The sequence below is a fragment of the Cavia porcellus genome, unplaced genomic scaffold, assembly GCF_034190915.1.
Source record: "Cavia porcellus strain 051 isolate PalLab524CR breed Dunkin Hartley unplaced genomic scaffold, mCavPor4.1 scaffold_30, whole genome shotgun sequence".
Taxonomy (NCBI): domain Eukaryota; kingdom Metazoa; phylum Chordata; class Mammalia; order Rodentia; family Caviidae; genus Cavia; species Cavia porcellus.
In genome coordinates, this window is record NW_026947513.1 from 18,461,935 (window position 1) to 18,479,518 (window position 17,584).

General features: G+C 43.6%; 1 protein-coding gene across 7 annotated transcripts in view; it reads left to right on the forward strand.

Moving 5' to 3' along the window:
• Positions 1-16,923, forward strand: part of Tbc1d1 (TBC1 domain family member 1) — a 220,626-nt gene extending 203,703 nt beyond the window's left edge. For 6 of the 7 annotated variants that reach the window (XM_063240405.1, XM_063240407.1, XM_063240409.1 and 3 more), the window contains 3 exons: positions 4,473-4,642; positions 11,256-11,429; positions 15,102-16,923. In XM_063240405.1, coding sequence (XP_063096475.1) covers positions 4,473-4,642; positions 11,256-11,429; positions 15,102-15,302 — 545 coding nt within the window. In that variant the 3' untranslated portion in view covers positions 15,303-16,923. Of the gene's footprint in view, positions 1-4,472; positions 4,643-11,255; positions 11,430-13,180; positions 13,230-15,101 lie in introns of all 7 variants that reach the window. The other variant, XM_063240408.1, reaches the window with a different exon arrangement.
• The last annotated feature ends 661 nt before the right edge of the window (positions 16,924-17,584 follow it).

Below are 17,584 nucleotides of genomic sequence, written 5' to 3' on the forward strand. Positions count from 1 at the left end.
TGGAGAGTTGTATGTACTAACAGAACAGTTATAAAAGCTTTTTAAGAGCTTTGGCTATGAATTTTTCTTTCTTGCCAATCACTGCCGTATTTTTTTACTTTCTGTTTTCTCCTCATTGTTTATCTGCTTGATACAGGGTCTTGGAGAGAATCTGATACAGTAGGGGAGGAGGAATGTGGTTTGTTAAAAGTTCAAAAACAGTTCAGACATTGAATTTTGTGGTTTGTGAGGAAAGTTCTACCAAGTGGGGTGGGCTGATCACTGCCTCAGCTGGAAGGAGTGGAGTGGTGGTCACTGAGTCATCCCTACCCCAGGCCCCCCTGGAGCTGCTGCCTGCTGAGCCTTTTGGGCTGTAGGAGGCGAATCTTTGCTTAGGCTTACTTAGTAAGTAGTAAGTGTAAAGGATGTGGAAAACCAACAACCTTGGGAGGTGGCAGCTCTTCTGTTGCAGAACAAATGAAGGTCACTGTAGTGACTTCAGAGCTAAAAGCTGGACAGTAGAAACAGGCTGCCTTTCTCTGTTACCTAGGTGGTGGTGGGTCCTGGAGTCTCTTACACAGTGTACCGAAAGATGCCCATGTTTCCTAATTCCTGGGTCCCTCGGCTCCCTGCTGCACTCAGTGGTTTCCTGTCTGGCTGAGAGAGGGCTCCTGGGATTACAGGCAGGAAGTAGCATCTCACAGCTGCCCTCTGCTGTGATGTCACTTTGCAAACAGGAGTGAGTGTGCATCGTCCACCCCAGCCTTTAGGACTTAAAACCCTTGAGTCCACTGAAAAACTTGATATTTCAAATCCACTTCTACCTATAACTTTGGTAATTTAAATGGATTTGTTTAACTCCATGACAGCAGTTAACTGTTTTTGGTTGGAACCTGACATCCACTCTTGTTTCTTGGCCAGAGTCCATTTCATTATGAGGCTTTGAGCCTGGGAAAAGTCTGACAGTATGTGAACTTGTATTGACCATCCACTATTTTGTATACTAGGTAAAGACTCACAGTTCACATCAGCATAGCTCACATATTAATTTTTATCTCCGATTAAGGATATGCTACTTGGAGGGGTAGCTACCAGCCACACATTCACACTTGTCTGAGGTCAGCCCCATCTGGGTGACATGATATTTAATAGCCGCCTCCTGTGTTTCGCCTCCTCTATATGTTTGAATGTAGGGGGGCCCTGGAAGAAATGGTCACTTTGTTCATGACCTAACCACATCTGCCTTGGAAGGGAAGTCTGAAAAATTGAAGTTGGCTTGCTCTTGCCAAAGGGGAAGCTGTAGTGTTCGACCCCTGATGTTGTCCTCTAGGGTGCCCTGCCAAGGAGATGAAGGGGAGGTGGAGTGCAAAATTAAGGGTTTGGCACAGATTACAAAAGCCACCTGCAATATAGCAAAGGCTTCAGGATGAAAATAAAGACAAGATTGTATGGTCAGCAAACAGGCTGTTTAGGCAGCACACTGCAGTGCTGAGGAACTGAGGATTTTGTTGTTTTGGGGGTGGTAATAGTGATACACGGGATTGAACTCAGGCTTTTTGCACGGAGCTAGATCCTTAGCCCTTGGTTGCTTGCTTGCTTCATTGATTGAGACAGTCTTGCTGAGTCACTAAATTACCCTGGCTGGGCTCAAACATGCAACCCTGCCTCAGCCTCCCAGAAGCCTGGGATTACAAAGCGTGCATTACCATGCCCAGCCAATGAACTGAGTTTTTGCAAAATCTGTGTAGTTATCAGCCTTTCTGTTCCTCTGTGCACTCTGGAGGACTGCAGCCTCCCAGGGGAAAGTTAAGGAGAGACAAGGATTACTGTGGAAAAAGGTAATTAGAAAAGAAAAAGAAAATTGCACTTTCAAATCATGGAATTGTAAAAATTACTCAGTAGGGTAAAAGTGCTGCTAAAATGTCTCCAAATGAAAGTAGCTATTTACATTGTTCTCAGTGAATCAAGTGCACTATGGGAGTCAGCTGAATTTAAAGTTCCTGAACTCCCTGTTTCCAGGTGGCTTAAAAACCTAAGAAGGGAAAGGCAGAAAGTACTGGCAGGCGGCTGCGCATTGTTGCAGTAGTGTCCACTGTTAATTTTCCACACAGTGGTTTCACAGTGCAGAGCCCTCGTGTACTCTTTAAGGACAGTACTGTTTTATCTATCTATCTATCTAAGCCATCTATAAATGGTGGCACACACCTGGAATCTCAGCACTGTGAGAGGCTGGAGCTGGAAAATCACAGTTCAAGCTCAGCCTGGGCAATTTAGAAACTGTCTCAAAAATTTAAAAAGGTGGGGGGCGGTAGCTTAGTGAACCTTCCGTTCAGTCCCCAGTATCACAAAAATAACAAATGAATAATCAATCCAGAGTACAAATGTATAAAGATTAGAAACTAAGCAGAATAAAAATAGTTGTTGAATTGTAAGTAATAATTTTAAATTATTCTTTTAAAAATTATCTTTAGAAGTTCAGGAGAAAAGGAAGGGACCAATTGTTTAAAGAATGTAGCTGCTGCCCCCAAGTGTCATCAGGTAAATTCAGGAGATCCGTCTTCCATGCCGAAGCTTGAGGAGCTGGGTCTTCTTCAACCCTTTCACCACATTCCTGCATTGGGCATCCAGTGAAGTCCATGTTTAAGGGCTCTCTGGTCTCCCAAAGCATCTAGGGTCAAAGTGGGGTGCCGGGAGAGGCAGGCATGGAGACAAAGGGAGCTCCCCGGCTAGCAGCAAGCATTCATGAGCCCGCATGTCAGAGCCGCAGTGACAAGCAGCCTCAACGAAAGGTGCTTTTTTTTCTTGTTTCTGGGCTGGGAATAGAAGCCTTCCCCAAAATCTTTACAAAGAAGATCTCAATTTTTATTCTGAAAGATAAACTTTTGGTTCAGTTACAAAGGTCGACATACTGAAAAGAAGCCTTATTGTTACAAATCACTGAGACTTCGAATTTACTTTCTTGTAGAAATATAATTTCCATTTAAAAATGCACCTTAGGTCTTCATTTCCTGCGGTGGTGAATTGCATGGTTAGGCCGTATGGTTTATGGACCAGGCTTTTCATAGGAATCCTCTTTGGTAACTCCCCCTTTACACACATCACACGTCCCCTTAAGAAACTCCGATTTCAACGATGCAATCGCTTTTCTAATTTATCTTCCCAGCTTCAGGGACAAGTGCTAGGAAAGAAGAATGGCCGGTCCTTCCCACCCCCAGGAACACCCTGGCCACCAGCAGTGGTGATGTGTGCGGAGTAGCGAGGTCCCTGTGCTGGTACACTGGTGCAGGCTGAGCTCAGGGGTGACACTGCCCAGGGTCCATCCAGGTGCACACCAACTCCGCTTTGGTGGTCAAGGGCTTTGTGAAGGTCACAGAGCATCCTGAGGCTAATTGACCATAGACACTAGATGTCATTTCTCCTCCCCCTGCTTTGTCTGAAGCCACCCTGACTCAGTTTCCCATTTGTATGGGAGCAAGCACCCGCTGCTTTTCTGTTTCTTAATAGTTCTTACATGGCATCACACTGAGCCCCCTGGAAGGCATCATGGTAGGGGTTTGTCCTCTTGCCTGCTTTTGTTCTTCTTGATTTTACACTTCACAACTTTGTCTTTCCATTATCTGAAAGCCAGAAACAAAAGACTAAAAATAATACTGGCCGTTGCCCCTAATAATATTTTTACTTTTTATAAAGTTATGTATTTTCATACATAACTTGCTTGCTTTTAGTCATCCAGTAAATAGTTGCTGTGGCTGCGCTGGCCTCAGGGCATTAGATTCTTTTCCAGCAGCTCCGGCTGCTCATGTGGTCATCTCAGCCACTTGCCTGCTGCCTCCTGCTGAAATAAGTCAGTATGCAACCTGCTGTTACTCACCAGCCATGCTGAAATATGGCAAGAACTAGAAAGTAACTTTCACCAAGTTCTTTAAACTCCTCAGGGAGAAAATGTCTTTCGCTGAATGGAAATTCAGCATGTTTACATTTAATAATGTACTTCGACAACTGAGTAACCCTTTTACAATTTTTAGATAACTTAATTTCATCTCTTGTTTTAAAACAGGAAATAGAGGCACTTTTTCACTTACTCTATCTTAATTTCTGATACAATATCAGTAAACATCTTTTAGACCTACTCGTAAAAGCATTTTCTACTAGTAAGTCCTTTAAAAATCCAGAGCATTCCTAGAAAAACATTTGGTCTCATTCTCAGTTTAACTTTGAAACCTGCTTTAATTTAATTCATTTTTAGAGCGGAAAAAAGATTTATCTGAACCTTTGACAAAATCTAAGCAGTATGTTTATATATTATTTTTACTGTTTGCAGTATTGTCTTGATAACCCCCTGTGAAATATCCAGTTCTTAAAAAAAATAAAATTTTCACTTTGGGGTTAGATTTCCCACTTTCCTGCTTTATACTATGAGGAAAAGGAAACAGAAAATGGTATTTCACTAGAAACCGGTATGGTTTACCTCTGAAATCCTTGTGTTTTCCCAGATATGATCTTCCTTCAGGGATCAGAGGTCATATTTAAAGTGGCTTTAAGTCTGTTGGGAAGCCACAAGCCCTTGATTCTGCAGCATGAGAACCTCGAAACCATAGTGGACTTCATAAAAAACACACTGCCCAACCTGGGTCTGGTGCAAATGGAGAAGACCATCAATCAGGTATGGTTCAGCCCAGAGCTTCCAAACACTTAAGTGATTTTGGATCTGTTGAAGCTGAAATTCAGAGCAGGAGATGCTTTCCACCCATGCTGCTTTCTCAGCAGCATGTTATGCAGTGCTGCTGTGTAGGAGGCAGATCCATGTTGGATGATGAAATGCTTGACTAGGTGTGTGTGTTGTGTAACGGTGAAATGGCACAAGGAAACTCAGCAGTGTTTAGATGTGACAGCCTGCAAAAGTTGTCAGTTTCTTACATTTAAGAGACATTCGGCTCTTAAATGTTTATTTTCCTTAAATCCATACATTTGTAAAATACAGGCTTTTACGAAAGCTGCACTTTTTCCGCTGAATAGTATTAACTGAAAATTTTTGGAAATACAATAATACCTTGGTTTATGAACTAAGTTCGTTTTACAATTTTGGAGAAAGACGGCTGAGTTTGTGTTTGTGTGCGGAAGATGGCCATGATCATGTTTGTCATCTGATGCAGAGTTTGCAAAGTTTTGCCAAACACTTATGTTTTGTAACCAGATTGTTTGCCAACAGAAGCATTTGTGAACTAAGGTATTATGTACTGTAGCTTGTATAATAGTTTGTGATAGAAAACATGTATATTTTGGCTTTATCTGTTGGCTCAGATTTTTTATTTGCTTTTATTGGTGTGTGTGTTTTTTCCCCCCAAAATTCAGTTACACAAGTGTGGTTTTAGTACGTGGTTTCCATTTATAGTAGAACCATTGTTCTATGCAATGTTGGAGGTTTAGCTGGAAATTACACCTAGATTAGATGGTGAATGGTTAAACGCAAAAAAAGCACAAGTCTAACCTGGAAAAAGGAGACCGCTTCCTATCAATCATTACTTTGGATCTCTGCACACTGAATATTCCCGTATGAAAGAGCAGTTCTTTTCCATTCTGTACCCGGTTTCTAGTTAATGACATTCTCTGTCTTTTCCTGCTTTACTTCCCTGGCATGGTCCTCTTGATGGGGAATAGCTTTGGCTTGTTGAGTCCTTCCCTTTGGCCAGGTTCTAGAGAATCTGTACATACACATGATCTCATCCACTCATGACCACATTCCTGAGAGGATGGTAAGTGGTTAATTCACTGGCTCATACTCACTGTACTTACTGCAAAAGGGGAGAGCGGGCCTGCCAGCACCCCTCACCTCAAAGTGCTTCGGCAGCCATTCAACTTCAGGTGTCTCTGGGAGTCATGGAATTAGGGAGTTTTTCTGGATCTTACCTTCATCTTAATACTGAGTTGTCCGTCCTTGTGATTCTTTTATTTCTAGCATATTTGTATTCAGTTCCTTTTTTATAGCTTTTGTGGTAAATACTTAGGTTACATATCTGCTGGGGCTTTGGTTACTGAGGTCATAGCTTATGTCCAGTAGGTTAGTGAGGTCATATCTATGTCCAGTAGGTTCTTGGCTTTGGTTACTGAGGTTATATCTATATCTCAAGGCGGGTCTCTTCACTGTGCAGTTTACCTCCTGAGTATCGAGCCAGAGGAAATATCCATTACTGCCCTTTCTTGTAGAAAGCAATACTGAAGGATCCTAGCATATTGAAGATACAGAAGTGCACACAGTTTGGGAAGAGCGTAGTTTGTCTTTTTGTGCCTGATTTGTTTCAGGCAGCTGTTTTGAACTTGGAACTCAGTACTCCACTGACTCCTTATCAACTCCAGGATATAATATTACAATCCCCATTTTTTAGATGAAGAACAGGGGCATAGAGAAAGTGACGGACCCAGCACCACATTTGCAGCGACAGGGCCAATGGGAACCAGGCCTTGGGGTGCCTGAGTACTGCTGTTGGAATTGTGGTAGTGGAATCCGGGTGGAGCTAAAAGACTGAGCAGGTCAGCATTTTGTGCAGAGTTCAGACAGGAAGCATTTCAGGTTTTGCAGCTGATAAGGACTCTGCTGCGCCTATTCAGCTTTGCCTTTGCTGTGTAGAGGAGCTGTAGACATATAAAGGGACCAAGTGCCTATGTTCAGTAAAACTTTGTTTACAAAAGCAACCCATGGCTGTAATTGGCTGACCTCTGAACTGGAAGATCGCAACATGCCAGAGGTCTAGGTGTGAGGGAACAAAGAGCAATTCCAGCTGCCCGATGTCTTCAGCTTGGAAACGGGATGGGTACAAGGGTATAGGTTGCACAAAATCTATATTTGGCACCCAACTTCTCATTCTAGTCTTGATTAAAAAAAAAAAAAGATAAAACTCCAGGAAGCCCTCTGTCCTCCCTGTTTCTGTCTGGATTGTGACTCTGAGTCTCCCCCAGGCTTACTGCCCTTCTCCCGGGGCCTTTCCTCCAGAGTCCTATGTGAAGAGCAGGCCACAGCACAGCTCAGCCCCTCGGCAGCTCCAGGCGGGACCTTAGGGATCACAGAGTGGGAGCAACAGAAGCTTTCACTGCCGTGGCAAGAGTGTGAGTGCTCCTCTGTGACAGCCAGGGCCCCATTTCATTAGAGAGCTCCCCACAGAAGGCCTCAGCAAGAGTGGCAGAGGATGGGCTTCAGAGCTCTGGCTCGGTGTGGCCAGGCTGGGAGCAGCCACAGAGGCAGTTCTGTGATTGACAGGCCAGAGTAAGCCCCCAGGTCACCAAAGCCTTTGGGGCAGCTCCTCAGTGTGACTTGTGCTCACCCAGGGAACTGCCAGTTGCTTGTAAACTGTAAGTATCTACTGGCCCAGGAAGAAGGGTGCTCTGGGAAAGACTAGTACCAGAGGGAAGTGAGTGTGGGGTGACCTTGAAGCCTCAGTTCATTTTATGGTAGAAAGCATCAAAAGCAGCTTTGGGGGACTGGGGGTTTAGCTCAGCGGCATAAGCGCCTGCCTTGCAAGCAGGCAGTCATGAGTTGGATCCCCGGTACCGATAAAAAGGAAAAAGACCAAAAAAAAAAAGCAGCTTTGGGAAGCAGAGCCAGTAACCTCTTTTTAACATCCTTTGTGTTTGTTCACGGGCCCCTGAGTCGCAGTGTAGTCATCATATCACGTAGGAACTTGTTAGAAACAGAATCTGCGGCCCCACCCCAGACTTACTGAGTCAGAAGCGCACTTTCCCAGGCTCCCCAAGGAGATTCTCCTCCGCAGGACCACGGAAAGCCACTGTGTCAAGAACAGTGAGGTGTTGCCCTTAGTTTGTAGGATGGAAATCAGAATCCTAAGGATTCTTGTGTTCAGGAGATGTGGGACAGTGTTGCAGTCTCCTCTGCCCTTGAGGAGCCCTCTGTCCTTGGGCAGTTGGCACTGTTAAAAACGAGCAGTTGTATAAAAGGACCGGCAGTGCCCCACCAAGAGGGGTGGGGTACAGCAGTACCTCTGGCATTGTTTGGAATTGCTCACATATGGTGATAATAAAAAGCAGACCTGTTTCCAGTCAGCTTTACTGTTGTTTTTAAGTTCATTGCAGACATCGTGCCCCTTGCAGTCGATACACAGGCAGAGCGCTCCCCCTGCCCAGCTCCTGTGGGTCACCAAGACCAGGAGATTGTAGGGCAGGGTGTGACTAGCTCTACAGATTTAGCGAGCTTTATTACACAGACTCCAAAAAGAAAAACTGAGTCTCCAGGAAGAAAAGAGACAAGAACATAAACAGACAATTCACTGAAGAGGAGAGCCATCTAGTAAACAGATAGCTGAGAAAATATTAGCTTCATGCTTAATTTAAATATGACATAACATCTAATGCCTTATCCACTAGATTTAACCACCTGGCATTGAATGCCAGTTCACAACTCTAACGGTACACTGTAGGTGGTGCACTGTTACGTTATAGTGGCATTGTGCCTTGATTTTGCCTATTTGGGAAGCAGTCTGGCAATATGTATTTACAACCCTATAAAAATTCATACTCCTTAATTTCTAGTTCCAGTTCTTGGACTGTGTCCTGAGGAAATAATTAAAAATGTGGCGCAAGTCATATGTATTAGGATATTTTCTTACAGTTGCAAGAAACACTGCTTATGTTGAGTACTTTATGGGTGATTTGGTATGGTTTGGGGTAAGTTGCTAGAAAACCAGGCTGCCATTTATATGATTATGACTATGAAAAACATAGAGCAGTGTGAAGAAGCTTATAGAAGATGATGTTAAGTGAGAAAAAAAGTGTGGGATAGGAAACTAAGAACATACTTACAGAAATAAAGATGAAAGGAAATTGAGCAAAGTGATGGAAGTTGTATTGGTAAGTTTTCTTTTGTCTTTTCAGTCTTCCTATACTATAGCTGTGTTGCTCCAATAACAAAAAGTGAATTGTTTCTCTTCTTGGCAAAACATTGAAAATAGGGAAATGGGTAATTTTTATTTTGGCAAGCAGAAAAGAATGCTCCTTTCTCTCCAGGCTCAAAAGTTTGGAACTTGCCTGACAACCCTGGAGAAACTGTGGGGCCAGGATGGTGAGAAGACATTAGATCCCACTAGGTGTGACTCTCTGGGGGAGCACACGTCCAAAAAATGACACCTCCAAGTGTATCTTGTTCTCCTATTTATGCACAGTTTCACATTCCCCTTCTCTGTTTACTGACTGTGCTTCTCTCAGGTAGCATCCTGTAGGATCAGGTTTTAATCTTAGACCTTCCTGCTCTATTTATGGCCAAAACACTGACACCAGCAGTGGGTTGCACATGGCAGGGACACGGGCGGCCCACCACTCTCCTCTTCTGCCCCTGCCTAAGCGATTGACCCTTAGATTGATCACAGTGTCAGGGATCAGAGCTGCAGTCGAGGATCAGTCCTGGGCGTAACTACAGTCAAGGCCATCCATGTGGGGCAGAGAGGAGATAAAGATCCAGGTAGCTGAGCTGATGACCTCCCAGGACAGCCGCTGGTAGGACCCAACAGAGGCTCAGAGGAGGGTGTGCCCACCTGCCAGTGGTCACCACCGAGAGCCATAACCCCAATAGATCCTCAAGCCATAGAGGCCAGAGGCTTTTTGCTAGGTTTTCCAGGTTAAAAAGTGATTTAGGAGTAAATCTTTGTGGGTAAAAAAAATTTTGTGTGTGACACTTACTTCTCCCAGATTGGTAATTACATGCAGTGCCACAGTGGTCTCCGGTTTCCTGTTTGGTTCTGTTGGAGTTATTCAGAGACTTTGTGAAATAGCCCCCACTGTGGTTGTGGGGAGGCACAAGGTGGGAATGGGGAGGTGTGTGACAAGCGTGCAGACCAGGTCCCTTAGCCGAGAAAGCTAGGTATGTGCTGGGCGCTCATGTGAGCCGTCTCATTTCATTCTCGGCAGGATGCTAGAGGTGGTTGGTATGAGCCCCATGTTGGAGGCCAGGCTCGAAAGATTTGTAACAGTTAAGGTCATTTAGAGTGGCCAGTTGAAGCCAGATTTCGAGCCTCTCCCAAAGCCTCTGAGCCAGTTGCCTTGATCCTGAAATGGAGATGGTGATGTCCACTCACTTCATATATGGTCACACTAAAGGACTGAAAAAACCAGCTCTGGAGTCTGGAGTAAATCTCTGTCTTTTTCTGTCTCTGGTCTCTCTAATCACTGAATTAAACTGAAAAGAAGTTGAAAAATTCATCTCAAAGAATGGTGCAAAAGTAAACATGATATTTGAAAATTGAAGCTATCAGGAGAAACTATTTTTCTTTCTTTGTTTTTCCTTATTTGGAGCTGAAGCTTGAACCCAGGGCTTTGTACAGCTAAAATTAAACAAGTGCTTGGCACATCCTCATTTCGTGTATTTTATTTTGAGGCAGAGTTTAGTCACCCAGGCTAGACATGAACTTGCGATTCTCCTGCCTCAACCTCCCAAGTAGCTGGGATTACAACCATGCAACACCACACCTGGCTTCCACTGGTCTGTGACTACCTTAGAGCTTCTTTTGTAGGAAAATGCAGTAGAGAGGCAGTTTGTGCTCTTGTGAAGTCCCCCTTCATTCCCTGAACAGTTCTGCAACTTCCTTACTCTGGAGAAAGTACAGCCACCATCGCTTGAGTTACTTGCACACTTTGGGTCTGTGTTTCACATGTGTGATTTTGTCATCACTGTTACTGTTATGGGAAGGGAGACAACTCAGGCATTGTTTCATATTCACTCATCTGTATGTGGGAGTGACATTTGGGTTTGGCTCATTTTTGCATATCTTTGTGCAAAGAAGAGTATTTTTAGTAAACAGTTCTATTACTTAGCTGTTTGCAACTCTGGAAACCCAGCTGAGTTATAATTAACCTTGGCTTGGTGACTGTGCAAATAGGCTATGGTTTTTTGGTGTTTTCTTCCTTTAAGCCCTAGTTGATATATGATATATGTAACCTAATTATAATTTCAGAGACTAAAGTAAATAAACTAAAAAAATTTTTGTCTTTTTGTCTTTTTTTAAAAAGAAGATTTTAGCTTTGGGAAGATGAATATCTGACACCTTCGAATTATTGTTACCTTGAAATTATGTCTAGATGTTTCTTTTATCCTTTCTTTCCAAGTAAATTATTACCCCCTCAGTGCTGGGTTTTCCTTCTTTTTCATCTGTTACCACGCATGGTGGAGATGGTGACTGATGGATGCTGTTTGATATGACTGTGTGTGTGTAGTTGCATTGTGATTGTGTGAGATTTTTCTTATTTTTGGAGCCTTATGACCTTTCTGTATCTAACAGGTGTTTGAGATGGACATCGCTAAACAGTTGCAAGCTTATGAAGTTGAATACCATGTGCTTCAAGAAGAACTTATTGATTCTTCTCCTCTAAGTGACAACCAAAGAATGGATAAATTAGAGAAAACCAACAGCAGCTTACGCAAACAGAACCTTGACCTCCTTGAACAATTGCAGGTAGAATATATTTATAGAGCAACTTCCTGAACCACAGTATGTGGTAGTTCATTAACTCAGCAAAGCAACAGCAGACTGGCTTTCCCATGACCAGAGGACCTTTCTCACCCTGATATGTTTGTAGTTGAGATCAAAGGTATCCCAGGAGAATCGCTCCTTTTATTTCTGAGCAGGCAGGTTACCCTTGCTAGGGTTGGGCAGCCCCAGAGCTTTTGCAGAGTCTCTTTCTGCACTTGCCCTTTCGGGAGACAGGCCCAAAGACGAGCTTGGTTCCAGGTGTTGTGGTGCTAATATCTTAATGCCAGTAACCTTACTTGAGTAGTGAGAGTCAAGAGCTTTTACTGCCACAATGGAAGCCAGCTAGGTCCACAGAGAGAAGTTGAGGGAGCCAAGTGACACATAAACCTGGCAAAATAAACCAGAACATATGCTTATTACTTGGGAGATCCTTGGTGCAAGTACCAAGATGAAGAAGGATATGACTCTCCCTGCTAGAAACTTCTACCTTAAGGTGGATGAGCACACACAGAAGCAAGGCAGAATGTCCTGGGCACTCAGGAGGTGAAATGGAGTCAGTATCTGGCATAACCCATGATCTGCCACACTGGAGGTGGCCCTGCGCACTGTCCCTAGGCAGGCTGCTTCCTGATCTGCCCTGTAACCTCATCTGTATATGGAGACAGAAAAAAGACCTCGCTGCAGGTTCAGCCCATTTGTTGTCAAATGGCACAGTCACCATATATTCTACTTCTTTAGTATCACTAATAAGTGAATGCTGTCACTATATAGGAATTCTTGGGGATATTTAAAATTTGTTATGAAGCTGTCTGTGGAGTTCTCTGGACTGTCTGTAGAATGACCTTCTGTTTTAATCTGAGCCTGACTGATCTCCAGGAAAAACTGCCTTTTTATAGACAAAGGCTTGGTGGAGATGCGGGAAAAGCTAGCACTGGAAAGCCTGCTAGATCAATCTGTGTCTGAAACATATTTCTCCCTGTAGAACTAAGTAGATACTTGCTGAAGAGGAACAGAAGCAAAATGCCATCCTTACCCAGTCGGAATTGCCAGTCACATTCTGCAAGTTAACTTCTTTATTCCTGAAATCATGCCTTATACTGCCTTTCCCAGAAGTCTCAGCCACAATCTGAGGGGAAATCTCAGGGAGACAGACAACCTCTTGTGGCCTGTGAGGGTGCATGGTGCAGTTGCTTGTTTTAGTTTCCAGCCTGCAGTGAACCCCAGAAATCAATACAATGGAATGCTTTAACTAAACTTACGTTGCATTGGAAGTATCTGGCTTTTTAAGACAGGCAGTTCTCAACTGAAAGATGCATTTTCTTAGGTGAATGGCCATGTGGCTTCTTAGTGATGGGTTGGGGGGCTTTTTTGCTGCTTATATGACATTCTGTTGACCAGGTAGCTCTGCATTCCTAGGGGAATCAGTAAGAACTCCAGCTTGTGCCAGTTCAGTTCACCATAGTTGCTGAGCTCTCACCATGCCAAGGGCCACCACGCTGGGTAAATCACAGCAGCTCACAGAGTCAGGGTGGATATTGTGGTGTATCAGTGCATGCAAGCTTGAATATCATTTTCCCGCTGTTCTTTATGAGAATATGTATGTTGTATGTGACAGCTATTCCTCCTTTTATGTAAGAAAGGTGTCTTAATACATCTTTAAGTTTTGTATGTAAATATTTTCCCCCCTAATTACCAAAATTGACCTGTTTTTCAACTTTGTTCTCTTCATGTAGTTGGTGGACTTGCCATATTACATGCCAGAGTGCCATGTAGAATTTAGAGGTGAGACTCGTTCACCTTTTTGTCCAGCAGTATGTAAGACATGGCAAATGTTTCCAAATAACACGTGGATTTTTCATAAACGTCAACATGTATGAGTCATTGATTTGCATTCTGAATCTAAGCCATGGAAAGTAAGACCATGTCAGAGTTACAAAGAATTAAGCACATAATACAGTGAATGTTTTAAAATTATCGCAGTAAAAGACACACTGCCATTAATTTCCCTTAAAATACTCCATCTCACTTCAAACATAAATTTATCCCGTCGGTCTTGCCACTTTCTGAAGCAGCTCTGGAAGTCCTCTTCTATGTATTTAATTGTGCTTTTATGGCACTTCCATGTATTGAATCAGTTCAAAAAATTTTCCTTTAATGGTCATTTTGACCAGAAATTACTGTAAAGATTTTGAATTGATTCAGGACACCAAGGCAGCCACCAAAAGACACAAAGAAGTCTTCCAGAACTGGGACAGAAATAACAATACGATGGGCGGGGGGTGTTGAAGGGGATTAATGGCAGTCAGTGTGTCTTTCACTGTGATAAATTTTAAACCTTCAAACATTCACCATATTTTTAATCACCTGATATAAAACAAACTTCTTTCCACAAAAGTCTTATTGAAAGACTTATTGCCATTCACTAAGAGCAGAAAATAACCATGCAAATGAGGTCTCTCCTAACCAAAGAAAATTGGTCCCCTGCTAAAGCTGCATGGCATATGGCCATGCAGACTAGGTCACTACTCCCTGAGCTTCATGGCGCACCTCAGAATGTGATGGGACTTCAGAGTGGTGAGGAGGGACCTCTCCAAGCCTTGACAGTGGGTAGGAGGTGGAGGAACAGAGTGTGTTTAGAGGTTGTGTCAGACTGATTGCAGTGCTTTTCTCCTTGTGTTTTGAGTATTCTAGTGGCACAGCTAGAACTAGACTTTGAGTCAGGAGTTGTCTGGCACAGGGATCACAGTATCTTGACTGAAAACTATTTTCCCAGTTTGAAAACGAGAAAAAAAAAAATCAGTGTGCCATTTTTCCCTCCTGAAATCAATGGAACACACGTAAGGGCATGGGCTGGGTTAATGGAGTAGAGTCAAACCTTACTGACCAGAGCGTTGGAGAATGCAACACTGAGCAGAAGGCTCTCAGAGGCCAGGGACGTCAACCTCCTGTTAGAGCTTGCGTAGAGAACACCTGGGAGCATCATATCTGGTGCTAATTGTGTTCTTGGTGTTGTAAACTGTGCAAGAGCCTTATTCCTCCTGTAGAGTGGAGGGTGAAACACAACTCCTTTCTAAGGGCAGCGGTGAGCAGAGACAGTCTGTGGATACCTGTCAGCAAAATCCTGTGCCACTTTAGGCTTTCCAGATATCCCGCTCTGGGGATGTCTTGTTACTCTGTGGGAAATAAAAAGAACTGCAGTGCCATTTTGACTGTCTTTGTCAGTCTGACGTCAATTCGTCCTTACAGACATATGCATTAGTCAGAACAGGCCATTGGCCTAACACAGCTGGTGTCTGTCTGTCCTTGAACACTGCCCTTCTCCCTGAAGCATTCTTTGGCTATGTCTCCTAATGGGAATACCAGGGGATTAGGTTCCACACCATGAGATGCCACCATCCCAGTATCTGGCATCCAGAACTGCCCCAGCAGGCAGGAAATGCAGGAGGATCTTGGTGTTTGTTTGGCCCAGCCAGCCTGGAAGGGTGGAGTGAAGGAGTCTTGCCTTGTGACCAGAGCTGATCAACACCTATAGGCTTGTCTCTGTCAGTACCCAGCTCCAAATTGCTCTGTAAGTAATTAGGGGGGTGCAGTCCATAGTGGAGCCCTTTGGTGTTACCTTGGGCAAGTACATTCTCATTTCTCTTCATTCTCCAGGTGGCACACAGTAAGATCCAGAGCCTTGAAGCCACGGTAGAGAAGCTCCTGACCAATGAGAATAAGCTGAAGCAGGCCGTGCTGACCTTGGAAGGAGAGCGAACCGCCCTGTTGGAGATGGTGGAGAAGCTGCGGAGGCGGCCTGAGGAGCTAAGTGCTGGGCAGCCTGACCACAGCCAGCATGAGCCCACGGGTGATTGACAGCTCTGCAGAGAGATCGCACACCTTCCTAACACTGTCCAGGCCTTAATCATGACAGACAGAAGATGCTGGAGTGAGAGAATGGAATATGAAGCGAACTTCTCAGGGAGGAAACTGGCTTGCCCACAGGCAAAATAGTTTTTTGAGCTCAGACTTGCAAATCAGAGGGCAAATGTCCTAGTGTTCGTTATTTTTGTTTTAGGTTCTCATTCATCCTTTCTCTAGTCCTTATTACTGTACTTGGTAGCTGTAGATGGCATGGACATAAATAAATGCACCTTTATGTTTTCATGTTGTTTCTTTTTTGAGCAGCCCCATGTTTGCAAGGAGCATTCATAATGCTGAGATTTCCAAAGCAGAAAGGGTTCAAGCTGATCCCTAAGCAAAAGTGTGGGGGTCTGTTGTTCTTTAAGACAGAGTCCATGTGGCTACAACCTGTCATGACAAGGTGCAGTTGGCTCTTGTCCATTCTTGTCATGGAAACCTAAGATGACCATGGCAAAGGACTGAAAGGAATTTAAGTTGGCTGTGTTGATGACTATCAGCAGACTTGGCCTCTGTTCTTGGTACTTCATGAAGTCTGCTTTTAAAAACAATTAGAATGTTTTCCATACGTTTTTGCTTGTCAGTTTAAGTGTAGTTGATCAGAGTCATGGTAGATAAATGTTTCATGGGAAAATCACCAGTTTGAGAGTCTACCAGGTAATGTTAGCATGTAGTCTTCCATTGCAGTGTCTGAGATATTTATTTTTTGTATGTGATAGTTTCACACCCATACAGAGTCATGTATTTATTTTTGCCTGTTGTATGATGTATTACAACGATGTGTTCCTTTGAGTCTCAACCTCTTGGAAATCTGATTCCTTATAGAGTGAATAGGGCACAGCAGGATTTTCAAGGTACCCAAGATTCGGGGTCTTGCAGAAGAGTCGGGCTGAAATAGCAATCAAATGTGTGGCAGCTAACAATTTTTCAAAGGTAGGATGTATATTTTGAACATAGCTCACAACAGTGACCCCTCTCCCTCCGGATGATGAAAACACTGTGCCTTCAAGTGAAATGCTGCTCACAGTTGTCCTGCCTTCAGCTGGTCACTGCTGAAGGCCTCTCCCCTGTGCTCTTAAAATGGGCTGTTTCCTTGCAAAGGACCAGAGAACTGTGCAGGCGCAGGCCACCTTCTGGACTTGGGATTGTTTCTGGTCTTCACATTCTAGTGGTAACCACAGGAGTTTCTTTTGACTGTCTTGGCAGCAAGATCTTTTTTATACCTGGAGAAATAGGGCAGAATGCCATACTTGGACTCATTAGAATCTCCCAGCCATTGCAAAGGGAGACCAAAGTGCTCTCCAGTGCCTAGAGGGTTGGTTGGCATTTGAGGCTCCTTACTATTCCTTGGGTCAGAGGATAGCAATTCTTGTCTATCTTAAACCGTGATGATAAACCCAGTCACTGCTATCCCAGTTGGTTCTGACAGAGCTTAGATTATTTAACATTTGAGGGCTTTTTTTTTTCCCACACTGTATTTTACTATTTGAATATTTAATGTTGAATTTTGGACATCTTATTGCTATTCCTCAAAAACATGTGTTGAGAAACAAGCAATAAAATGATAAATAACTCATGCCCACATTTTTATAGTTTTCTTTTTTAAACTTTGAATTTTGCAGCCCAGAGGTAAAGGAGTACTTCATGAACACACATGGGTCTCAATGTGAATATTATCAAAGCATCAGTGAAATCACTTGAGATACAGGTTCTGACTCCAGTACCGGTACCCAAGCACTATGACATTGTAACGTGTGCACATGGGGTGTGAATGGTGGCACTGATGAGATCAACTCCATTAGCTGTGTATTACTTACTTTTGTGTCATTGCTGAAGCAAAATATCCAACATCCAAAGCTAAGGAAGGAAAAGTTTATTTGGAAGGAAAGTTTTAGCCCATTATCAGCCAGCTCCAAGGCACGATGACTTGGCAGAAGGCTATCACAGAGAACAATTCATGGTATCCACAAGATAGCAAAAAGCAATGAAGGAGAGAGAAAGACAAGACTTTCTGTTATATTGTAGGCAGGCTATCCACCCTAGAGCTGGTGTAGTGTTCACACTCTTAATCCCAGCCACAACTAGGTCAAACCACAACTAGGTGATTTATTACTCACACCCCCTTAACCCCAGTATCACAAAATCTAGGTTAAGGCACCTCTGAAAAGGCCTCTGAGGGCCCTCTGGCTCTAAGAGTGGCAGAGGGTCATTACTGAAGAGAATAGTACCCACAGTAC